The 27010-nt window shown below is 33.7% G+C and overlaps 1 protein-coding gene across 1 annotated transcript in view; it reads left to right on the top strand.

Moving 5' to 3' along the window:
• Positions 1 to 1946: 1946 nt before the first annotated feature.
• The window catches only part of Snx16 (sorting nexin 16), a 30904-nt gene continuing 5840 nt past the window's right edge, over positions 1947 to 27010 (top strand). Inside the window, exons 1-5 of the mRNA XM_015485921.2 lie at positions 1947 to 2176; positions 3854 to 4328; positions 9613 to 9699; positions 15477 to 15625; positions 23656 to 23725. Of these exons, the coding sequence (XP_015341407.1) occupies positions 3954 to 4328; positions 9613 to 9699; positions 15477 to 15625; positions 23656 to 23725 (681 nt within the window). The 5' untranslated portion in view covers positions 1947 to 2176; positions 3854 to 3953. The remainder of the gene's footprint in view (positions 2177 to 3853; positions 4329 to 9612; positions 9700 to 15476; positions 15626 to 23655; positions 23726 to 27010) is intronic.

Here is a 27010-nt window from a genome sequence, read left to right as displayed (position 1 = left end):
AACAAAGAATAGTTGTATCAATTTTCTCTTTCTCAGGGCCGAACAACTTCAAACCTTGAGCCAACCATTTTTCCCAGTTTGCCTGAGAAAATTCTAGGGATAGGCAGCTTGAAACAAAAACAAGATAAATCAAAACGAGAACACATTGTTTTTTGAAATGGTCACCCATTTTGTTGCCTTCCCTCAGGGGCGAGCAATTTTACTCACCTCCAAGCTTCAGGCGTTCCCCGTGCGGGCCGCCAGTTGCCACAGTCTGGCTGGGCACAAAATCATGAGCCACTCAAGCAGGAACAAAGTTTATTTTTTGAAACTTCCGCCAATGTCCGGTACCGCCCGGGAAGATTTTTTCCACCCACGTGGACCGCAGAGAGAGCTCCTCCCCCGGAACTCCCTCCTACTGTACTTCCCCAACCAATGGGAACTCTCCAGGAGTCCCGTAGCCAGCCTAGGTGAACAGCAGGAGTGCAATATCCATATGAATGCAAATCTTAACATAATCATATCATCTCAATGGCTAGCTGGCGTCACCTTTCGACCAAAAATGCCATGCATCATATACTTGGCTCTTAGCATTTCTTGAAAGTAAAATGTAGACATTTGTCAATAACAGATATTCTAGAAGATAAAGCATGCAGTATGATAGTCTGTTATGCTTCACTCAATAATCTGTGAAGAAAGTTCTTCTTGATGAGTGAAGTGGCCCATGCCAGTAATCCTAGCAGTTCCAGGGGCTGAAGCAGGAGGATCACAATTTTGAGTCCAGCCTTAGCAACTTAGCAAGGCCTTAAGCCTGTCTTAAGATAAAAAATAAAAATGGCTAGGGATGTAGTTTGGTGATTAAGTCCTTTTGGGTGCAATCCCCAGTACTAAAAAATAAAAAGTTCTTCTTGGACAATTTCAATGATCTTTTCCAGATCTTTATACTACTTTTAACTGTGGTATCTGTATGCTCTTACTTCCCAGAAGTTTAATTTTCCTTGGCTTCCTACATACTGAACTATACCTCATTACAGGAATTTTTTTGCTACCACCTGCAGCCCCATTCATAACTGAGAAAAATATTACAAGGTTTTTTCCTTCCTTTGTTTTTCTCTTCCCTTACTAACTTAAGTAAGTGAAGGATATAATTGCCATCTGAGGTCAAGACTGCCAAGTGTATCCTGAAAACTAAAAAAACTTAGTACCCTGTTTCTATAGAATTCTATTTTTATGTTTCTTCATACTGAAAGTAAAATATCTCTCAAACCAAAACCATCATTATGCTATAGGTTATCTTTCTACATTCATTTTGAAGTTACCACTATCAATTTTTCCCACTCTTGGTACTGCTCCAAAGACCGAGAAATCATGGAATAATCTTTAAATCCAATTGCACATCTCTAGTGATGAACAGTCCTGTACAGCCGTCTGAATCTTGCGATTTAATTATCAAAGAATGGCTTTCCTGATAACCTTAGTTTTCACATTAACAATTCTAGCAGGCCTAATATATTGTATCATTTGTGATAAACTGTTCCCAGGTGGGGGAAAAACATGTTGAAGAATTTAGGGGTTTCTACCATCAAGGATTTCTGAATTAAGTAGGACAGATATATAAAATTTCAGTGTTCTATCTTTCCACTCTTCAAATCAATTGTCATCCCTTAAAGCTCTGCTAATTCTGGAAACAATCAATAACCCATTAGAACTAGCCCAAGCTGGTGAGGACTACATGTCCCATGATGCAAAGCAGGAGTGCGGTCCTAGCTCCTGATGGGTCTTGAAATCTAATCACCTGCGGGGCAAACTAGGTATCGCAGCTCCTTTTCTCAGAAGTTCACTTCGGAAAAAATAAAGATAGGGTTGAGAGTGTAGATGTCCTGTCACAAGATTAGAATTAACCCATCTACTAATGAACCAGCAGCAGACAGCTCCACCCGCGCCTCCGGGGGCGGTGCCTGTGGTGATGTCACTTCCGGGATCAGCGTCCCAGGCCAGTCCCTCCCTCCACCTCTCCTGGGTCCTGGGCCCAGTGGCCGGGCTGAGGCTGGAGCGGCTAGGAGCCACTACTATCAGGGCGGACGGTCACGTGAGGCAGCTCAGTGCTGTGGGAGGAGGCGAGAAGCTGAAGTTAGGAAGAGTCCAGTTTAACCGTCACCGGGAAGCACGCTCGAGCAAGATCACCGAGTGCGCTGAGGTAGGGAGTGGGCGGCGGGCGCTGTCCTGGTCTCTCTTGCGAGTGACACCTGCACCCTGGATGACTGGCGGGTGGCGCCCGAGGGTGGAGAGACGCCTTAGAGCCCCCTTCCCCCGCGCTCCAACCCCTTATTGGTCAGTACAACCCCGACTCCTCGGCGTCCCTGGGAGGCTCTGGTCGCGCGCGCACCAGGCGGCAGAGGCGGGAGGGTCTGGGGTCGCCAGGTACCTCCTAGAGCTGCAAGTCTTACTACCCACGGAGCCCAAAGCCCTAAGACCCGCGCAGACCCGATGCTAGGGTAGATCGACCCCAGGTTCTTCCCTCCGCCCACTCCTCTCACATACCAGGTTGCCCCGACCACCTCACCTGCCCGAGGTGAGACTGAGATGAACCTTCTAGGGAGTATCTCCAAGCAAGAACAAAAGTGAAGACGCTCTTAATGAGCACAAGAAGTCTTCCTAACGCTGGGGCAGTTCTCAGTTCTTTGGACGTCAGTGATTGTGTTGATATCTTTCTTTGCCCCAGCCTGGCGGCCTCAGGTAGCTCCCGCAAAAGGCAGGGCGATCCCACAGGCCTTGAGAAGGTTGAGATATCACACTTATTTACTTCTTTTGGGGTAGGTCATCAAGCGGAACCAGGGACCTGTGAATCAGCAGCTCAAGTTTCGAAATTCTTATAGTAGGGATGGTTGCCCAGAGCCACGTGCTGAGTTAAAAAAAAAATCTTGTTTCAGCATCTTTACAAGTCCAGGGGACTCTTCCTACCTTTTTCACTAGTGGATTTGCTTAGATGAAGTTGGGCAGGCAGATCCATTGTTATGCATAGTCATTTTGTTGGTCTATAGTTATTAAATTTCTTATATGAGTTTGTTATTTAATAATGATAAAGCACTAAGTAGTGTTAGGATATTATTCTGATAAAAGAAATACTGGTTCTTTGGATGAGATACATTACAGAGTATGAGTTTTAAAGATTTGTTAAGTACTCTGATTTTCTTACAAAGCAAGATTATAGGTGACCTGAAAAAAATGTGAAACAAACTTTAATCTTGTTGAATATAAGTTTAATATTCTTTGGGTTTTATTTAATTTATTTGATCGAGTTTATTCTTAAAATACATTCTATCATGGGTTTTATAAAAGGTTATTTTTAAGAGTTGTAGTTACCACACAGCATCTAAGCTTCTGACTCAATATTATTACTTTGTAAGTTCTTAGAATTTCACTAATTAAATCAAAAGGTAATGTGTCTAAACATCCCCCTTCTTTCCTTTTTTCCTATACTATATAAAGTACTTAAAGTATTATTAGGATGAAAAGCCTACAATACAGCTTCAGGAAGGTCTTTACTGTTCTTTCTCCTTTAATTCTTATTGGGGTGGGGGGTGCTGGGGATCAAGTCAGAGCAAAATGAACATTACAGAAATACTTCACCAGAAAATAAATAAGAAAAACAGATGAAATGTAGCATGAGGGTTAAGAAAGGGGATATGGAGTGGTTTTGCTCTCTTTACCTTGAGAACAAGAGCCCTTAGAGAATTGAGATCAAAGGAAATATTTTGAGGTGTGCTTTCAATTCAGTTAAAATGAAAGTGTCACAAAATTGAAAAGAACATTTTGCTTTCTTTGGGATTATGCTCCAGGACTAAACTATCAATATGTCTTTCTCATTTTTTAGATAGTGAATTCCTAAGAAGAAAATAATGGATTGCATATTAGTTGTTCTCTGAGTATTTGGACTCAACAGTGTACAAGTTTATTGCAAAGGCCAAAAGAGGATGGCAACTCCTTATGTCCCAGTTCCTATGCCCATAGGAACCTCTGCTTCCAGTTTTACAGCCAACAGAAATCAAAGGAGTTCTTCATTTGGCAGTATCTCAACAAGCTCAAACTCTTCCAGAGGCCAATTAGAAGATTCAAATATGGGTAATTGTAAACAGACAAGTGTGCCTGATCATATGGATAGTACTTCATCTGTCTGTAACAGTCCTCTCGTTAGGACTAAATTTACAGGTACAGATTCATCCATTGAGTATTCTACTAGACCAAGAGAAATTGAAGAACAAAGTCGTGAAACAGTGAATTGGGAAGATAGACCATCTACACCTACTATACTGGGTTATGAGGTAATGGAAGAAAGAGCCAAATTTACTGTAAGTATTGATCTCTACTACACACCAGTAGAAAGTTAAAAATTGGTTAATCTGTGTATTTAAACTACTGTTAATTAGTCTAAACCTATACTTATAATTTCTTGAATATAAAATTTTTATGATTTTTATACCACTAAGTTTTGTCATGTTATAGTAAACTTTTGTTTTACTCTAATGAATTTTCACAAACCTGACACACCTGTGTAACTGGCATATCAATCAAGAAATAGAACATTATTAGCATCTGAAAAGCCTCTCATGGTCTCTGTTAGTAACCATAGGCCCAACACTTTTCTGGTAGCCTAGATTAACTTTGCCTGTTTTTGAACTTTACGTAAATGGAATTGTTGAGTATGTACCCTGTTGGGTCTGGTCTCTTCAGCATTATGTTTGTGGTTTTGTCCTTGATCTTGCAACAAATGTTGGTAGCTCCTTTTTATTACACATAGTGTTCCTTTATGTGAATATGCCACAATTTTTTTTTTTTTTAGGTTCTTTCAAGCACTTCCAATGTAAATAGTTTAGTACTTGTCACTTGATAAGAGCATACATTTTTGTTTAACATCTATCTAGGACTAAAATTGCTTGTTCATTTGCCCAACTTTAGAAGATATTAATGGACAGTGTTGTAGAGTAGTTGTACATATCTGTATTAAAAGCAGTGTATCTGATTTCTAATTGTTCTACACCTTTCCACATGTGCTTTTCCCATCTTTTTTTTTTTTTTTTTTTTTTTTTACCTATTCTGGTTTGTGTAGAATAAGACATTGTAGTTTGAATGTTTTTAATGACTAATTTAAAGATTGTTAAAAATTTTCTTGGCCATTTGAATATTATTTTGTTCCTTTTTCTTTGGGGAAGTCTTCTCCATTTTTATAACTGAAAGATCTTAATTTGAGTCTAATTTATTAATATTTTCTTTTATGGCTAGCACTTTTTGAAACTTTACCTACTGCAAAGTTATAAGTATATTGTTCCATGTATTTTTCTGTAAGCTATTTTTACTGGGCCTTTAACATTTAGATTTGCAAACTGTCTGGAATTGATTTTTGTCTGGTCATTTTTGGTTTTTTCTATATGGAATTAATTAATCAGGCTTATGTTAATCAGGCTTGCTCTCTGCCTCTACAGTTTTGCTTGCATCATAAATCATGTGATCATAAATGTACGGGTTGGCTTCCGTGTTCTGTTTTCCTATATTTACTAATTCCACAATACTAATTAGTGATTCTTTATAATAGTTCTTGATACTCAATAGTTTTAAGTACTCTAGTTTTATTATTATCATCATTATGGATCACCTTGGACATTCTTGGCTCTTTGCATTGAGATTTTGTTAAGTCTATAAATAAACCTGGGGGATAACAGACAACTTTACAATAGGGAGTCCTCAAATCTATGAACATAATCCATTGACTTTCATTTCTTCTAATAACGTTTTGTAGATTCAGTGCAGAAGTGTTTCTTCTTTTGGTTAGATTTATTTCTGTTAATGTTTGATGCTCTTGTAAGAGATATTTTTTTTTATTTGTTCATTACTGATTTGTATATTTTGACCTTTTTATGTATATGTATTTGGACCTGTATATGTTTATGTATATCCATCAACCTTGCTAAACTCACTTATGAGGTCAAAATTTGTTTCTTTGGATTTTCTTGCAGTAAAATTTTATGTAAATTTATGCCAGGATAAGAGGGCATCTAGGAAAATGTATTGACATTATTTACAAAGAGAGAGCTTTAGAACTATAAAACCGGTGATATGATGGGGAATCTGCCTGGAACTATCTCTTTTGGAAGGCAGTTTTAGAAATTATAATAAACTGATGGCTCATTTCTTTACATTGTCTTCCCTTCCTTATGAAACAATGAGCATTCATTGAGGTAATGCTGTGGAGTAAATGTTTGTGTCCCCAAAAAATTTGTATGTTGAAAACCTAACCTCTAAGATGACAGCAGTAAGAAGCAGGGCCTTTGTGAAGTGATTAGATCATGGGGGCAGAGCCCTCATGAATAGGATTAGTCCCCTTACAAAAGAGAGAGCTGCCTTGTGTGTCCTCTGAAGATACAACTATAAGACACCATCTCTGAATCAGAGAGTAGGTGATAGCTTCTGGAAGTTGGACTTCCTAGTCTCTATGAGAGATAATTTATGTTATTCATAAGCCATCCAGTTTTGATGTGTTGTTAATAGCAGCCCAAACGAACTAAACAGGTGACGTGTGAAAATGCAAATTTGCAATCTCATTTAAAGCAGTGATATATAAAGACTTTTTTATAATATAGAGGAAGACAGATTAGTCATGTTCATTCATTCACTAACTCACCATTGTTTGATTACCTGTTATGTGCCAGATACTGTTCCTGGTAAGCGTGGTATAGCAACATGAATGAATAATTAAAAAGTAAATAAAAAGACTGCTGGTATGTCACTTGGCGATAAGTAATGAGAAACAGAAGAGGAATGACAAGGAATTTCCCTGAAGCTGGGGTTTGGATTTAAATAGGGTTGTCACTCTTGGCCTCATAGAAAAGATGTTACTACTAACAGGGAGTGAGAAATGAGACTATCTGGCGAAAGAGCTTTCCATACAGATGAGAGGTCTACAGAGACCCTTATGGCTGACAGCAGAGTAAACAACAGAGGAGAGATAAAGGAAGTGAGATAACTGGGAAAGGCAGGGGAGTGTGACAAGGATTAGTTACATTGTATAGGCTGTTGTAAGGACTTTGGATTTCACTGTACATAAAATGAAGGTGTTTTGAAAAGGTGTTTTTTTGAGGAGATAGGGTTATGTGTTTATTTATGTGTTTATTTTTTGGTTTTGTGATGCTAGGGACTGAACCTAGCATGCTGTGCTCTACCACTGAGCCACATCCCCAGTTTTTTGTGTGTAAATGTGTAAATTGTGTTTAGGGGAGAAGTCTGGGTTGCAGATACCAAGCTTGGGAGCCTTAGATTTACAAAATAATTTTTTCCAAGAACTTTTTTTTTTTTTTTTAATTAGGGGTTGAACCCAGGAGTGCTTACAACTGAGCTACATCCCTAGTCCTTTTAATTAGGTTTGCTTTGCTTATTTTGAGAGAGGGTCTTGCTAAATTGCTGAGGCTGGCCTGGAATTTGCTGTCCTCCTGCTTCAGCCTCCCAAATTGCTGGGATTATAGGCGGGAACATGACTACAACTGTACTTTTGAAGTGATCTTTTAATGAAGACAGTATAGGACTGACTATTGAGATCTGACAATATGTAGAGTATCAATAGTGTTTCCAGGGATGTTTAAAAACAAAGTAATTAGGATGAGTGATGATTATGATTAGAAAAAAGGCCCTAAGGGCTTCTTTAGTTGGTAATGTTTTTTGCTCTTGGTACTAGTTACATGGGTATGTTCACTTATGAAAATACATCAAATTGCATTCTTAAGGTTTATGTACTTTTATATATATATTTTGTAATTTACTATGTGCTTCTGTATGTTATAATTCACTTAAAAGTCCAAACAAGGACTACATAAAAGATAGTACAAAGTTGTATACGCTGTTTTGAATAGCATAGTGGTAACTACTTTTAGAACGCAAAGTTTGAGTACATAAAGTTTTCACTGAAAGCATTACTTAAACAAGTAGAGAAAGGTAGAAAGAATGCTTTCTAGAAAAGAAAACACAAAGGTCTATGTCTTTCTTAGAGAATAGCAGTATTCAGGAGTCAGAGTAAGGAATAGCGTAGTTGAGGGACAGGGCAGTAGTTTCTAAAATAGGAAAATAAAGTCATGTGGATTTGTAGACATGAAGTTGATTTTTATCATTCATTAGTTATTCATACTAACTGAATTGGGACTGGGGATATGGCTCGGTGATATAGTGCTTGCCTAGGGTATTTGGAAGGCCCTAGTACTGCAAAGGGGAAAAAATCAAATTAATTTATCTTTTTTTTTGTCTTAATGAGTGAAAATAATGTTTCTTTTGTATCTCCATTGTGACTATCTTAGGTCAGGACTTTTTGCAGACTTTAAAAGGGTATCTATTTAGGGATTTTTATTTTCTACTCTTATATTTTAGAAAGACAATTACTTCAAAGCAAAAGATATATCCTTGACTCTTGCTGCTTTTTCCATTTAAAATCTGAAAATACAGTCTGTATGGGAGGGGAGGAAATCAAATAGTAAAAACAGTCTGCAGTCCTTAAATAAGGACTTATCTCTAGAGGAGAACTGGCTAGTCGATGTATGATGTGAACCACACTTGTGACTCACATTTGTAATTTTAGATTTTCTAGTAACTGAGTTAAACACTAAAAAGAAACAGGTAAAATTATTTTAATAAGATATTTTATGCAACTTAATATGTCCCAAAATATTATCACCTCAATGTGTAATCAATATAAAAGAATTTCAATAAAGATGTTTACATCTTTTTTCCCACTAAGTCTTTGAAATCAGGTAAGTATTTGCACTCAGAGTACATGCCAGTTTGGACTAGTCACATTCAAATACTGAGTAGACACATGTGACTAAAGCATAACTCTAGAGAATTATTGCATAACAGATTTCAATAAAAGAATTACTCTTATTAAGAGTTCACTCATTCAACAAATACCTAGTACTTATTTGTTACCTTAATACAGCCTATAGCACCAAAATCTACTAGATGTTTCTCTGTGATTTTCTTACATACTTCCTTATAATAAATTATAAAATTATACTTTTTAAAAAAATAGAATCTATATTTTTCTTGTTATATTCTTTTAAAAAATATGTTGGCTTGATTTAATTATGTTTTTCTATGCAATATCCTAGATCATTGTGCATAATTGTTATTATGTGCAGTTTTGTAAACCGTTGATATGGGTTTTTTAATATTTCAAGCTTATATTTCAGCCTTGAAAATTAAAGCATTATAAAACTTATTTGAATAATTAGCTATATAGATTATTGGGTTTAGAAATTAAATTAGTTCAGAACACTTCTTTTTAAGCATTATTGATTATTTATCAATTTTAGAATGCGTATGTTGGCATAAAACATTTTAGAGGCTGGTGAGTTCATTGTTATTACTGTGCACAGAGGAAGCCTTTGTCTCAAGTTTATCATTTTGATTTTCTTAAGGAAAAACTTTGGCTTTGGTGTCTCCATTGATGATTATTATGTATTTTTGACTATCTAAATGGTTTCTCATATTTTTTGGGTAATAATTGTTACAGTTTGTTTTCTCAAGTTCAAGTTTTTAATATATTAGGTTTGAATACTTTTACTTTTTTTTAATCTAATTCTTTCTAACTTTCTGTAGGTGTATAAAATACTTGTAAAGAAAACCCCAGAAGAGAGTTGGGTAGTTTTCAGAAGATACACTGACTTCTCTAGGCTTAATGACAAAGTAAGTACTTTAATAAATCCCAACTTGCCTTTTCAATGGAGTTATATGTTCCTTGTACATCTATTATATTTTTATGTTTTTTCCTTGTTAATTATGTGATTCAAGTAAATCTTTACTAATTCATAAGAAAATTGTTTCATTTTACTATAATAGCCTTAACTTCTATCTATAATATATAAAAGTATTTATGTAATCATGTAAGTTTGACAAAGATCTATATAATAAGATCACAACTTATAAAATCATTACTATAAGAATAAAAAAATATTTTAACATATTGCATTAGTGCTATTCCTGTCTCCTGTTATTATAAACCTTGTTACTTAAAAATCACACTCATTTATTATTTAGTAATGTAGGTGGGTTCAGCTTGATTTGCTTTTTAGTTTTAAGCAAACTCAAAATCAAGCTTTTGACTGGGCTAGGCTCTTATCTAGAGTCTCTAGGGAAGACTCAGCTTCCAGGTTTATTGAACTTGTGGGCAGAATTTAGTTTCTTGAAGATATTGGATTAAAGTCCCTGTTTCCTTGCTGGCTGACAGCCAGAGGTAATTCTTACCTCATAGAGACTACTTTCCATTCCTTGTGTGTCTTCAAAGCCAGCAACAGTAACACAAGTCCTTATGATTTGAATCTCTCCAACTTTCTCTTCTGCCACAAGCCAGAGAAGACACTGTAAAAGTCTCAAGTTATGAAATTAGACTCAACCAGATAATCTGCCTGTCTTAAGGTCAACTGATTAGTAACCTTAATTACAGCTGCAAAACACCTTTAGCTCTATAACATAACAAAATCACAAGAGCAATACCAGAGGCAAAGGTCATAAAGCCATCTAGAATTCTGCCTACTACACATATGAAACAGGATAATAATGAATCTTGATATATTAAGAACCCTTAAAAATAAAAAGTGGGCCCAAAAGAAAAAAATATTAAAATGATATGAACAAGGTAATTCACAGAAGAAATATGAGTGACCAATAAATTCTGAAAAATTTACAACTACTTCAAGAAAAGAAAAAATACAAAACTATTTCCCCTGTCAAATTGAAAGACGTTTAAATGATATCATTCAGCATTGGAAATGCAAATCTTCCTAGAGGACTCCATTAACTTTTGCATAATTTTGATGCAGTAATCATTTCTAGGAATCCTATGTAACCAGTCATGAATATGGGAAAGGCTTAGTTCTAAGTATACTTAGCATATGGTTTATGATGATTTTGTTTGTGTTCTATTTGTTTTTGATTCCTAAATTTCTCACAGTGAGGAATTAAGTAAATTGAAATTAGAATGTAATAAAGAGCAGAGCTATCCACAAAGCTTGAAGGAAAACCAGATGGGGTAGGTGGTGGGGTAATTGACATTTTGGAAGCCAAGAAAAAAATCATTTTTTTTTTTACAAGAAGCAAGTGATTTATGATGCTTTTAAGAGGCTAAATAAGATAACCTTAGAACATCTGGAAATCATTCCCCAATTTTGACTGGTGTGTAGTAGAGGAAGCTCTATTGGTCTTATTCTCTCTCATTTTCCATCCTCTCTTTACTCTTTTCTTGAACTACTCAAAACTTCAAAAGTTAGTATATTCTTATAATGTTTTGTGCTGGGAATGTCGATTTATATGAGTTAGCAACTGCCTGCTAGAAAGTTTCTGCTGCTGTGAAAACCTCAGTTTAAATGAAAAAGTAAAATATAGAATGCTAAACTATTTTATCCTTTATTAAGTGTGCTTAGGATGCCCTTTTTTAGTACAGATTCAACATCTCTACTCTGAAAATCCAAATTGCAAAATGCTCCAAAAATTCTAAACTTTTACTGATATGACACTACAAGCAAAAAAATTCCACATCTGACTTCATGTGGCAGGTCATAATCAAAGTGCAAAGTGCACTAAAAATATTATATAAAATTATCTTTAGGCTATATTTATATAAGATATAAATACATATTAATATATGTATGTGAGACATAAATGAATTTCATATTTATACATGGGTCCATCCCCAAGATATCTCATTGTATATATGCAAGTATTCCAAAATATGAAAAAGTCTGAAGTCTGAACCACTTTTGGTCACAAACATTTTGATGTTTAACCTATGTGACAGAATATTTAAAGTTTATTTCTAATGTATTTCTACCATTTATCTAAATTTTCTTATTCCCGAGCTTCATATATTACGCGAATGAATTAAGATTCTATAATTCTGTGCTTCTTTAATAACTAAATAAAAAGAAGATAAAAGCAGTTCATCAGTTATCAGATACTTAAATGGAATTCTTAGGGTTCTTACAAAATTGTCATTTTGTCACTCAAACTAATTTCAAACATTTTCAGCTCAGAGATATTTAATCCTTTATAACATTATTTTTCTTTTCAGGACTCAACTATTATTTAGTGTTTACTTCTCTTTCTCTCTCTAGATTGACCTGTTTTGCTCAAAGGCTTGTCTTAGGGAAGCTGAGATTTAGGTAACTTAACCCATTAATAAATGTCTGTATCAGTCTTAGTAGCAACCCTTATCCTCTGAGGATACATTTCAGGACTCCAGCAGATGCCTGATACTACAGATAGTACCAAACCCTATAAATATTGTTTTTCCTATTATAGACATAGCTATGATAAAGTTTTATAAATAAAGCATGGTAAAAACTTAATGAAAACTAATATAAAATAGCACAATTATGATTGTATACTATAATAAAGTTACATGCATATGATCTCTTTCTCTCAAAATATCTTACTGTATTATACTTACTCTTCTGATGATTATGTAAGATGATATTATGCTGACATGAGATGAAAATAAATTGAAGTAAATGAGATAGACATGGTTAGGTAGCATTAATCCACGATATGAGAGTTTCTTAAAAGTATTGTAATACCACAACAGTTGATACCATGAGGACTAACAAATGACTTAACAGGCAGGCAAGTGGCATATAAAGGATGGATACATTGGACAAAGAGTAGATTCGAACCTCGCTGGAGCAGGATGGTGCAAGATTTCATCATGCTACTCAGAATAGCACATAATGTATATAATCTCATCTTGACTTTTCTCTCTTAAAATTTATAAATTTATATTCATGGAATTTCCCACTTAATATTTTTGGATCACAGTTGACTGTGGGGAATTGAAACCACAAAAAGGAAAACTGTAGATAGAGGAGGATTATTATAGATACCAGAAAGACCTCTATCCATCACCTACTTTCATTGGCAGGATTCAAAAATGCCAGTCTTTTATAAGATCAATCATGAAATTTTTATGAAACGAGTAGCTTGAGCTCAGCATTGTCCTAGAAATATTAGATAACATAGAAACTGTATAAATATGCTCCTGACTTTAAGGAGCCTACATTTCTCATTTATAGTTGTGAAGAAAAAATAGCTAATTGAAGTTATGAAAATTTTTGAGCATAATTCAAATAACACTGGTTAGAAAGAAAAATTTCCTATAGAAAATTGAGAGGGCTTTTTTTTCCCCTTTCTGTTTATTTATTTATTTTTTAATTTCTTGAGTTATAGTCTTGCTTAGCGTCTCTGCTAAGTAAGTCAGAAGGCAAATTCCCAAACAAGTTCTAATGTGTATCTTTACCTGAATTGAGGTGACCAGGCAGAGTTATAGAGTAGGCTGGTGATTAATTGGTTACAGACATATAGCCATGAGAAGTGGGTGTTTTAGAACTCGGTATTTTTTTACTTACAAATCACAGCAGCATGTCAAAGCTGAACACTTCTGTATGTAGAATGAGTATTTTCAGCCCAGTCCACAGAGCAAAGTGAGGGAAGGAGCAAAATCATCGTCAGTTCATTGTTAAAATGAACCAAGTTTATATAGACTATCAGGGCCAGACTTGGATATTACCCACATGTAACTTCACATACTTGTATAAATGTAAAATGTTATTTTACATTTTTACTTAACGTTTTATCCTGTGTGGACTTTTTCCCTTTTATAGTTGTAATATTTAGCTTTAAATATAAAAATGTGAATGTTTATAGATTTATTTCATCCATTTATTGAACATATAGTATTGACTACTTTTTTTATAGCAGGCATGATGGTGGACATTGAGGATGCAGCTATATTAATTACAGTGTAGTAATGGTTCTGAATCTTTATGACACTTTGGACTCCCTGGGAAAGCTTTTTAAAATCATGGTGCCCAGGTCACACTCCAGCTGTCAGAAGCAGAACACAATCATTCATACTTTTTTAAAACTCCTTGAAAGATTCCAGTGTGGAGGCAACATTTACTAAGAGAATTCCAAATTAAATAAGTATTATTTACATGTGATAGATACCATTAAAAAACATATTAATGACTTGACAATGTGTGGCAGAATGTCTTTCCAAAAAATGGCCACAACAATGTCCTCAGTTCATATGCTCTTCCAGAATCTTGCCAAGGCCTGTTAAGAAATATAATCTACTTCCCCCTTCATTTAACCTGAATGAAACAATAGAAGACAGCAGAAATTATGCTCTATGAGTTTAAAGGTTGGATCATATGAAGTATATAATTTCATCTTGACTTTCTCTCTTGGGATGCTCCCCTTTGAAGCCTAACCTCCATGCTGTGAAAAAGTCCAGGCCATCCAAAGAGGCCATTGCTAGGCTTATGGCTGATAGCCCTAGCTAAGGTTTCAACAACCAGTATCGTACATGTGTATGACAATTCCAGCTTCCAGCTTTTAAATCTCCCAGGTGTGGCCCCAATTCATTGTAGAACAGAGATAAATCATCCTCACTGTACCTTGTATGAATGAATTACAGGCACACTGACTCCATGAGTTTAATAAATAATTTTTTTAACCACTAAGTTTTGAGATTATGTGCCACCACAGTTAAAGTAACTTGAACAGAGTATATAAAAGTAGATAACCTGATTGTGTAAATCTTCCCTAAGGAAGTAAATTTTAAGCTAACTATGTAGAAAAATAGATAATAAACCAAAATATAAAAGTTAAAGCTATAAACTTTTAAGAAGAAAATCTTTGCAGCCTTGGAATGAGCAAAAATTTCCCATGATCTAAAAGCATAAGCCATAAAGAAAAAATGGGGGAGAGTCAGGTTGTATGTGGGTACGGTTGGTTGGTTGGTTGGTTGGTTGGTTTGTTTTTGTGGTAGGGATGCAACCCAGGACCTGAAACATGCTAGGTAAGCACTCTACCACTGAGCTACATCCCCAACCCTAAAAGGAAAAATGGACAAATTAGATAACATTAAAATGTAAAACATCAGCTCTGGTAAGACTGTCAAAATGAAAAATCAGGCCACAGTCTGAGGGAAAATATTTGTAGTACAAATACTTGTATGTGGATTATATATAAAGAACTCCTGGCACTTACTAAAAAGACAACCCAAGATTTTAAAAGGGGAATGAGCTAGAAAGATTTTAATAGATAATCACCAGGAAGATATATGCATATAAATAAGAAAATGAGAAGATATTCCACATTGCTATCAATAAAGAGGGGCAAATAAAGAAATGTAATAAAGAAATACCACATTGAAATACTGCACACCCACTGGAATGGCTGATATTAAACAGATGGACAGTGCCAGCTTCAAGCAAGAATGTGGAGCAACTGAAACACATTTGTACACAGGACTGGTAGAAATCAAGAAGAGAAATAAGGCACAAAAAACTTAGCTGGATTTCATTATTTTAAGCTTTCTTCATGAATAATTTCATATAATGAACAAAATATACTTTCTAGAATTAATATAATTCAACTAAACATTGTATTTTCTCTTTCTCTTTCAGCTAAAAGAGATGTTTCCAGGCTTTCGATTAGCACTTCCACCAAAACGCTGGTTTAAAGATAACTATAATGTCGACTTTTTAGAAGATAGACAATTAGGATTACAAGCATTTCTTCAAAATTTAGTAGCTCACAAGGACATTGCTAACTGGTATGTAACAAATTAAAATAAGAAATTATGAAAGCATTTCAACAACTGATTTAAACTAAAGAATAAAAATAGGACCATACTTAGTTAAGCACATAATATAGAGAAGGAATATAATTACTTGTCTTCTAAAATAAAGTTCTACATGGGATTTTCTTTCAATTAAGGATTTTATTTGGCATTTCATTTTTATTAAAGCTTTTGCAAAGTCAGTGAGGTAAAAAATTTAGTTCACTATATACTCATACCAAGCTACCCAACTATCAACTTGATTTTAATATTTAGCATTTTTATGATCATTAAATAAAATTATATTAGTCAATTCTGAATATATTTGTAAGAAAATTTCTTACTGCTTTAATATCAGCTAGGTCGCTCATTTGGGGACTTCAGATAAATTAGAATTAAATTTTAGAAAAATGTAGAGAATATTTATAATAGCGTATCTTATATGTCTGTGACTCTCTAGCAGTTTTTCTCAGAAAGATGAAACTCTTTTTCTACCATTTTCTCAGTTTGTCTTTATGTATATTGCCTTGTGTTGTACATAAGACACAAACCCTGTACATAAGAAGCTTGCTTTTCAATGTGAGCTGCCTAAGCTTAATGGCTCTTTTTCCTTTTAATAATAAATTACAAGCCAGACCCCCTTCTCTCTGCTCCAGATGTATATGTGCAGCAATCTCTGTGACATCTTCCTCAGATTTCTCAAAATTTACCTCAAACCTAAAATAAACTTAAAAGCAGTCTCCAGACTGTTTTCACCCAATTTTCAGCATCGCCTACCAGATCTGCAGGATCTACTTATATCCCTTCCTTTATGTTTTAGGTCCCACTCAAACATGTCTACTTTTCTCCATTGATGCCATTAACACCCAATCCAAGCAGGTATTTTTGCCTTAATTACTCTAGAAATCTTCCCACTGGTCTTCCTCACCCGCTTTCAGAAATCTTTTATAATACAGTTATAAAACACTTCTGGTCCCTACCTACCTGTCTTTCCAACTTCAAATGTTATTATTCCTCCCCATTCCTCATTCTCTTTCTCTGTGCCATATTAATCATCTTTTTCTTTCTCCAAAATCACCTTGCTCCTTTGTCCTTCAAATTTGCTATTCCCTAGAAAGTCAATATTTCACACTACTATCCTACCTACCCCTGGCCTAAGTAACTTTAATACATCCTTCAGATTTCACCACAACCTTTATGACTTAAGGTAACTGGCCTTCCTGACTGACCTCTTGCCCATCACCACCAAAGACTAGGTCATTTTCTCTCTTTTTTTCACTGCCTATTCCAGCCCTTCTTCACTAGCTTGGGAGTCACCTCCTTGAGACACTCATTGTATGTAATGAGTTAATTAATTTCTCTTACGCTCCTGGGATGTTACTAGCTATGTGACAGTCTTAAAAATTGAGAAAATAATAACTTAAGTAGGGTTTAATTCTCTCATGGAATACCAGTTGAAAGGCTGGTTGGTATATGACTCTCAAATACTTTAGTTTGTAGTTACATCTGTGATTATTTGGTTGTGTTTATCTTACCAGATTGTAAGATACATAGCACCAGGTCATGTGACTATTTTATTCTCCAGTGTCTCACTTAGCACAGGGCTAACACGCCAGTTCTCAATAAGTAGTTTTCCAATGAGAGAACTGTTGATATTCACTATTGTACTACTTATTAGAAAAAAAAAATTGAAGCAAGTATGGCATACTTAGCAGTTGTGTGTGTGATCTAGGTGGTGAGAACTAAGTAATACCTATTTTTTTTATATATTTTGTAAATATTCTCAAAATAAAAAAAATATTTTTAATGCAGGCACATAATACAGTAATAAAAGTTAACAAGCATTAAAATCATAGAGAATGTCTTTGAAGAAGAAATACTTTATACTGTACCATAAAAGAAAACTTTTACAAAGAAGTCAGTGCATCCTATCCCTTTTCTCCTTTATTCAGTAAACCTTTATATCTTTGTGCTGAAAATACTTATTCTATGAATGACTGTACTCTATTTTTACTAATCAAATTTTAAATGATATGAACCACATTAAGTAACTCATTTATTGATTGCTTCATTTTTTAAGTAGCAAAAATGTATCTTTCTTAAATATTCAGATGTACTTTTTTAATGATTAAGAGTAGAGTTCAATTATGTTAGACATTGATGGCAACATTAAAGATCATGATGTTTGTAAAACTGTGTACTTCAGAACATTGGTAGTGGTCATGTTGAATTCATAAATAAGCATTTCAGGAAAAGAAAGTTTTCTTGACCAAATCAGTTGGGGAAAGGTTTTATTTAATAAACTTAGTGTATTAAAGATTCTAAAAAGTCTCACATAAAAGAACCTAGTGGGCCTCCCATTTATTGGCTTACCTATTTTTGTCATATATCACCAGACATTTAGGAAATCTAGTAAGAAAACTTAAATTGAATTCAAAATAAAATTCTTATTATACTTATGCCTTGATTGTGGTACTTTATCCACTTTCTTTCTTATGATTGATAGGTTGCATTTTTTTTCTCATTATAAGAAGTTTCTTTTTAAAGTGATTTAGCACTGAAAAGAGGGAGGAGAGGAAGCATCAATCACCTGTATGTTAAGCATTTGCTCTGTATCATGCCCTATATAAAATCAGAGGGGATATACTCATTGGTCTTAAAATTCATTTAGAAATATTAGGCTTCTGTTCAAACAGAAGGGAGTTTATGAATTGCTGCTTTTTATGATATGGATTATAAAAATGGTAGAAACTCAGAGAAGGGAGAGATTACTGCTATTTGTGATTATCAAGTAATACCCATAGTAGGAGTAGGATTTGAGAGCCTAAAAGATTGGATTGAGATTATGGGTAGGAAGATAGATATGAGTCTGAAACAATCGACCCATAGAACTAGAAATGACAGTGAGGGGTTAGGAGAAGGGCACCGTCAGCTCAAATAAGACAGAAGGGACTGTTATTTCAAGCTGTCCAATGTAAGCATGTCCTGCCTTTTTAAAAACTGAGTCCCTACTTACCTGAAGTATTAGAAGAGGGTAGATAATTCTCAGTGGTATTAAAGAGAGAATGATTAAATGGGATTCATTTGGTTAGATGACAACTTAATCTCTCCTAGCTTAAAAAAATTAATAATTCTATATTTCATGAAGAAGAAAACTACTTTTACATTTCAGTCCAAATTATCTACTCACAAGAAGTTTTATTGTTTATGTCTCTGAGTTGTTTTGGATGTAAATATATTACCAAGAAAAATTGGGTAGATCTTAATATTTTTATAAAATGAAAGAAAAATTCAGTTATATAATGCCTTCTCATAAGAATCAACACATTATTGTTAAGGTTGGTTGAATGATTTTTGCCACAAAATGTTAGTTTGGTAGAAAGAAAATTATGGACAATAATTAGACTATAACCTAATGAAATGGAACCTCAGAGACCTTATATAAAACCTTTTTCTGGGCTTAGTAGCAAATAATTTAAGGCAGATTGCTTAATTAATTTTAATTAGTGTTTTCATTTGCAAAATAAGACATTTGGGCTAGGTGTCCTCTAAAAAAAAAAATCTTTCAACTCCAGATTTCTTACATCCTATTCATTTTGTTGTGCTTCCTCATGAATATTTGTGTATCTTGAAATTAGAGCATCAGCAGCAATCAGATTCTAATCTTTAATACTTAAGATCTTTCACAAAAAGTAGGAGTTTCTCTTGAAAACTAAATTTATCTCCTGTTTGATAATTGTCTATAGTGCTTATACTACTGGATACAGATTTGTTCTGATTTTTTAATAGATTCATTTTAATGAATTTATTGTTTGGTGAATGCTTATTTTGTGCTCTACTGTTGATTTGGATATAATCTGTGCAGTCAAGGAACCTGTCATCTACCTTTCATTGGAACAGATTTCTTGGTAAACACAGAATACTAGTAGTACAGCATAAGTCTTATGAAGGTGCTATGGTGGTAGTACATACAAGAAGCAGAGAAAAGGGATTTAGCCAGCAAGGCTTTCTTGAATAGCTATTAGATAAGCTGAATCTTGAAGAGTAAGAATACCAGGTAGAGGGAGGAAGAATGGGCCAGGATGATAGACAGCATGGTAACAGCATGGAAGCATGGACAGCATTACAAATGTGAGGATGTACTCTTGCTGATATGTCAAATCAGAAAGTTAAATATGAATGTAAGCAAGTGCTTTATGCCAACTCTAATAAGAGTTTGGCCTTTGTTCCTTCTTACTAGAGTAGCTACCCTATCTGTTACCAGTCATGATCCTTGATCCTTGATCCCTTAATCTTCAAGGTTGTACTTCATATTTTTTTGCTATTTTCTTAAAACTGAAGACAAGTATTAACTGATAGAACATTTTCTATCTGAAATCTCTCTGTAATGTTTTTATGCAGTGACTTTTTGTGCCTAATTTGCTTTTGGCAGAATTGACATCTAGTATTTTTAGTACATTTTTTACTTAGTTCTTAACTGAACTTTTAATGAATTGTAGACGTTGGCTTTGGGAGCTTCTTTATATTACAATCTTTGAGATAAAAAAACACATGAAGCTGTTAACACTTCAAAAAGAATTATTTGAAGTGTAAACAGATACATATCTATGAAAGGAAAAAATAGATATAAAGTGAATGTTCAATAGATAGAGCTAGTTTATTAGGAGCATAATTTGAAAATACAGTGAAACTTTTTCAAAGAATACTTTTTAAAGAGAATCAAAGAGCTGTAGTAATGATTTGCTCTAAAAATAAAAATGATGCTGAAGGATACCACCTGTGGTCTCTATTATCTTCAGGCAGTTTAAGTTAACAACTGGTCTTAGCTTTATTAAAATAGTTTTCCCAGATATACTATCCAGGTAATAAGAGGAATTCAGTGATATAATGATTCTTCCTTGCCTTTTTTAAAAAATATATTTATCTTTTAGTTGTAGTTGGACACAATACCTTTATTTTATTTATTTTTATGTGGTGCTGAGGATTGAACCCAGGGCCTCGAACATGGTAGGCGAACACTCTACCACTGAGCCACAACCCCAACCCCTCTTCCTTGCCTTTTAATTCAGGATTGTTGGATTTCCCCTTAGCCAGATAGGTTTCACTCTTATCATGGTATTTTTATCATCTATTCATTGTCATGATCAGATAGAAGCAAGGATAGAATAGAACAGAAATTAGGGGGCTATATTCAACTTATCAGTGAACAGTTTTTTAAAAAAGAATAAGGTTCTTATAAAATGTTTCCATTTAATCCATCAATTATTTAATATAGATGTTTTGGTGTTTCTGTATTATTAGAATTCATTTGACTTGTTTATAAATCATGTGTTAATACTGTATAGAAAATCACTAAGTAGACCCATGCCACTTGTAAACAACCAGTAGATATTATTGAATCTAAATAAAGTTCCCAAGTCAATGATTCTCAAGCAACAGTGACAGCTTCTCTCCTAAGAAAATAAGAGTGTATTGCAGTTTCAGTCTTTTCTCAGATTCTACTTTCCTCAGAGATTTTTGTTTGTCCTCTTCTTGGACAGGAATACTGTGAGGATGTTAACTTCTGCGTCCTGTTGAAGCAGAAAAAATACAGTGAACCACTGAAAAAGTGGGCTGGAAATTAAAGTTGTAGTCAGTTTCAAATTATGTTCTTATGCTTCAGATTTAAAGTAGGGTGTGGAATATAACCTTGGAACTTATGGAAGAAAAGTCAGGGAATCCAGTGAATTTTATTTAAGTAGAACTCTCATGAGCCAGAAATCATAAAAATGTTTGGGGGAGGAGAATTAAATAAAACAACCACTCCAAAAAAAGATTCCTCCAGCAGGGAGCACTGTCATCATCACTGTTGATATTGGCCAAATTTCTAATTTAAATTAAAGATAGGAAAAAAGATACATTACTGCTTTACTCACTTTTCCTTTTCTGTCAGCAGTCCAATAATTGTAGTGATTAGTGAACATAACAACATTATTAAAATATGAGGATATCTAAATATAAACCTATATGAAAATGGCTCACATTGGATTGTCATATACTGATATATTAAACGAGACTCTCCCATATTCTTCTTGGCATATTTTTCTTTCAATACCAAATGCTGTTTTCTCAGTGCTTCGTCCACATTTTTGTTCTCTCAAGCCCAAGATCAACTTATTTCATTTTTATCTAATAGTGGGTACTCCCATATAAATATTGGGTGGATGAAATTACTATCTATACCAGAAGACTGTGATAGTCCCATTTTTACTCTGTGCTCTTAAACCAGTTAAAAGATTCTAAAGGCCATAGTTAAAAAGGTATACAGACAAGTTGTGTATGTTTGAGAGAAGTGACGCGTCAGGAGAAAAAATGAAGTTAAACCAAAACATCACTTATAAGAACTTAAAGGTAGAAAAGGACACATATTTACAATTAGAAGACAGATTTAAGATTCGTTTCTGTCATTTGCATTGTGTGACATTGGGCAAGTCATTTTACCTCTCTGAACTTTTATTTGTAAATTGTAGATACAGTGTCTATCCTAACCTCATATAATTGATGTGAAAATTAAAGTAGGGCATGTGAAAGCTCTGTGTGTGCAGTATACTGTGGAAACATTACTGATTCTTGGAGATGGAAGGTTAGAGGAAATGGGATGACATTCTTGACATATGTTCAGTCTTCCCAAGTGAAAGAGGACTTAGGTTTGCTCTGAATGCCCAAATGCCCCTACTGAAAAAAGCAGAACTAACATACAATAAATAAAAGCTACAGGGAGAAAAGACACTGTATTTCATATATATATATATATATATATATGGAGTGAAATAATTGTCAGCATTATTCACTCATGGGATGGTTTATGAAAAAACCAAAGAGGTTTAGTATCCATTATCTCTGTCAATGTTTCAGTATACTCTTGGCTGAGCCTGTCAAAGGGACAAAAACTATGGATGATTGAACGAGATCACATTTAAGATCACTTCCATTACTATGAAGCCACAAATCCTTTGTTTCCCTGAATGTGTATCCTTTTTTATCAAGCTATTAAGATTTATAATCCAAAATATGCTTTTCTGAATTCGACATCTTCTGATGTATTAAATAAGACCCTCCCATATTCTTCTTTGTTCTGTCTTTGGGATTTTCTGGATTATTTTTCTTAACACTACTTCTCTATATTAGTTCATACTGGTTTTTCTTTCGGAAAGATTTCACTAAGAATCCCATTCATCTCTTTTTGAGCTTCCCATCATCATCAACCTATCTTGACAATCTGAACTCAAAAGTCCCATTCTCTTTTCAGCATAGGTTGTCATCTCCTTTATGTAGCCCATCAAGCAATCGTAATCTTATCTTTTATAAATGAAAAAATAAAGACTGCACATTTATGCTTTGACATGCACATAAAGTCGTTTATTACCCCAAAAATTGCTTGGTAGAAGGGGGAGCTATTTTTGTTATAAAGAAATTCAGTAAAAAGAAAAAATGTTTGGTTATCTGCCTTCTTAACCTACTTCTGATAAATACAAAGTATAAACAATAACATTGTTTTAAAACTAAGTAAATTAACATAATAAACAACCTCAGGACAATCTTTCAGTTGTTTCAGAGTAAATGCTTTTTAGTTATTTAGAAGCATCCACCAAAGGAAAACAAGTGAAGTGTAAATTAGAAACTATATTTATTCATAACTGGATAATGACTTTGTTACTAGCTGAGAATAATAATCATTACTTAGATTGGTCTCTTATACCATTATTCTAATTATATTTTAAGTCCTGTAGTTGGTATGTAGCAATAAAGTTGTGATTCTTATTATGTTATAAGGTCTTAGAAAATGGGTTTAGATTTTGTATCCTTCATAGATTGTTATGTGTATTTTGTTACTTAATATTAAGACACATGACCAACTGCTTATTTTGGTGTATCAGCAAAATCTACTTGGTTAGAATACTCTATAGCTTCAAAGTAACTTCTGCTTCTTGCTATCTTTTGTAAACTTATTCATACCCCAGCTAATTTTTTTTACCTTTGAAAAGCCTTGCAGTGAGAGAATTTCTTTGTCTGGATGATCCACCAGGTCCATTTGATAGCCTAGAAGAAAGCAGGGTAAGTGCTGTATTATATATCACATGGAAGAAGAACAAATAATACAGTACAATAACTACATTGTTTCTTGAATTAGATTTGCAAGCAGCAAAATATTATCATTTCAGACCATGAGAGTTTTTCAGAAAGCTCTTAATGTTTGAGTCAAAGGTTTCTTTCTTTGAAATGCATGGACCTAGTTCAGTGAAAAAATAAAAACTCGTAAGCATCATGTAGTCAATGATGATCTAAAATAAATCCTGTCTTCTTTAACTGTTTCAAAAACAGTAACTTAGAAATTTTGTTTTACTACATTTAATAGAATTATTTGCCTACTGAATTTTTTCTATTCACATATCCAAGTAAAGAACCTACAGCTAAAATCAAATTTAAAACTTATCTTCAGAAGTACAAGTAATAGTCTTGTTATCAGTTCAGTTCATGCTTGATGCTACTCAAATTACATTAATTGACGTGTTAAAGTGGCCTATTTCATCAAGGAGTAGGCTAGATTCACAGAAAGATTTGGTAGTAATAGATTAGCTTGCATTTTATGCAAGTTTTTTCCCCAAATGTTTAATGGTATTTAAATGGAACAGATTTAATTGATAGGTTAGCAGTGTTGTATTCAATTAAACTGAGACGGTTCTTTGTGTTTTAGTGTGAATACTGTAGCTTTTAAAAAGCAGCATCAATGAAGTAAGATCTTTATCCAAAAACTCCCTTCATATGCTCCTTGTCCATTATAAATGTAAAATTTAATAGTATTTTATAAATTTATAGAGCTATGCCACCATCACCATGATCTGGTTTTAGCATATTCCCATCACCTCAAACAAAAATTCTTATAAGCTTTTGCAATCAGCTCAAGGCAACCTTTACCCTGCTTTTAGTCTCTCCAAAGTTATATTTTCTGGGTATTTCATATATAGAATCATACAGAATGTGTGGATGTGGATGTGTGTATGTAATTATCATACAGTATATATAGTCTTTTGCATCTGGCTATCATTACTTCATTCCTTTTTATTATTGAATGGTTTTTCATTGTATTCATTACTATATTTTGTTTACACAGTTACTGGTTGAGGGACATTGATGCTTCCAGTTTTACTATGACTAATGCTGTGAACAATTTCATAGAATCTTTTGTGTGGAAATAGTTTTGTTTCTCTTGACTTGATCCTTGGGAGGAGGATTGTTTGGTCATATGGCAATCTTATGTTTACCTTTTTAAAGAAACTCAAAGACTGTTTTCTGAAGTTGCTGTACTATGTTGCATTCCTACTAATAACATAGGAGAGTTTTGTGCCCTCAAACATTGATACCTTCTTTATTCATTTTTGAGTGATAGTTTTACAGATAGGTCCTCTTCCAGTACTTTGAATGTGTCATTCTACCTCCTTTGGGTTTCTGTTTGTTCTAATGAAAAGTCCACCTTTAATTATATTGTTTCCATATACTTGCTGAGTCATTTTGCCCTTGCTGCTTTCAATATCTATCAGCAGTTGACGTGTTAAAGTGGCCTATTTCTTCAAGAAGTAGGCTAGATTCACAGAAGGATTTGGTAATGATGTATCAAGGTGTGACACTCTGTATTTATGACACTTTGGCTTTAATAAGCCTCTTAGTTTTGATAGGTTAGTGCTATACAACAGACTTGGGAATTTGTTAGCCATTATTTCTTCAAGTATTTTTTCAATCCATTTTTTCCTTGGTATACTTCATGATATACTTCATGTCTTACCACATATTCCTGAAGTCCTATTCATTTCTTCAATCATTTTTCATTTATTTTCTTCTCCTTTCTTAAGATTAGGTAATTTCTGTTGATCTACAATTTTGGGGATTCATATTTCTGTCCTGTTAAATCTGCTGTTGAGCCCCTCCTATTAATTTTTCATTCTAGTTACTGGATTTTTCAACTCCAGAATTTTCATTTGCTTATTTTATATTATATTCTTTCTCTTTATTCAGATTTGATATTTAGTAAGTATTAAATACCTTTAATTCTATTGCTTTTAGTTCATTTAAGATATGTAATAGCCACTTTACAAACCATTGTCTAATATACCCAATGCTTGAAGTTATTTAAATACAGCTTCTATGGACTGCTTGGATTCTGTTGAATATGTTTAGTTTTACATTGTTTATTGTCATGTCACATAATTTTTTGTTAAATACCAGACATTTTAGGTAATATATTTTAACAATTCTTGATTCTGATTCCTGCCCCCTAGAGTGCTTATTATTTTTCTTATTATGTGGGTTTGTTTAGTAACTTGCCTGAATTAAGTCTGTGATATTTTCTCCCCAGAAATATGTGGTCACTTTTGTTCCAGTTCATATTGTTAATCTAGAATTTGTTTGGAAAGTCAAATTTCTAAGTGTACATTAGGCTAAAGAAGATTATTGTTTATCATTTCTTTTCTAGCTCACAGATTTATTTGCATTATAAATTTAAAGAAATTCTGTGTTCTTTTCTTTCAAAATAAAATATTTAGTGATCTTGAGATATATCTCTTTAGTCTGCGTATTTCCTTAAGCAGCCTCTCATTTTAAGAAAAAATTCAAAATGATTTATTAATCTACATCCCTTAGAGTGGGATTATTGAGCTTATTTGAAGACTAAGGAATCCTCAATCCAGTAAACCTTGTCTCTAACCTACTTCTCTTACTCCCTGTTGAAGGCTGTCATTTCTATCCTCTCATGTACCCGAACAGAGAAGATTAAGGATAAGGACCTAAATTTATTCTATCTTCCTTTGGAAAAATTGAAATCTATTATTTGTATGGAGATAATATAATTGGACAAAATGAAGTCTTAGTATACTAGCTTTAATGAATAGCTTATAATTAGAAATGAATTATAAAAAATCATCTTAAAGAAACATGTTATGAATACAGATAATTAAAGCTAAAATCATTAAAGCTTCTATTCTTTCCTCAAATTCCAATTTTCAGTTATTCTAAAGGTTGAGAGCTGGATTTTCTTGTTCCTAATTTTGAGAAATTTAGAAAGGCAAAGAATACAGTCTGAATTAGGATAATTAATGTAATCAATTGTTAGGATCATTTGCTAGGTGATTTTTCCAGTTCTGAGGCACAGTTACTCTCTGCCACAGAAGAAAATTATATACATCATAGATTCACCTTTAATTAGCATTATAATAATTAGATTTATATATATAATTAATTAGATTTATATATATCTTTTTCATTTTTTGTTTTCTAGGAATATAAGCCATTTTTATAGTCTCATTAATAGAGCTAAATAGTTCTATCAGCACATTTTTCTAATAACTA

The sequence above is a fragment of the Marmota marmota genome, unplaced genomic scaffold (assembly GCF_001458135.2).
Source record: "Marmota marmota marmota unplaced genomic scaffold, marMar, whole genome shotgun sequence".
Lineage (NCBI taxonomy): Eukaryota > Metazoa > Chordata > Mammalia > Rodentia > Sciuridae > Marmota > Marmota marmota.
This window is presented reverse-complemented; position numbering and strand designations above follow the sequence as displayed.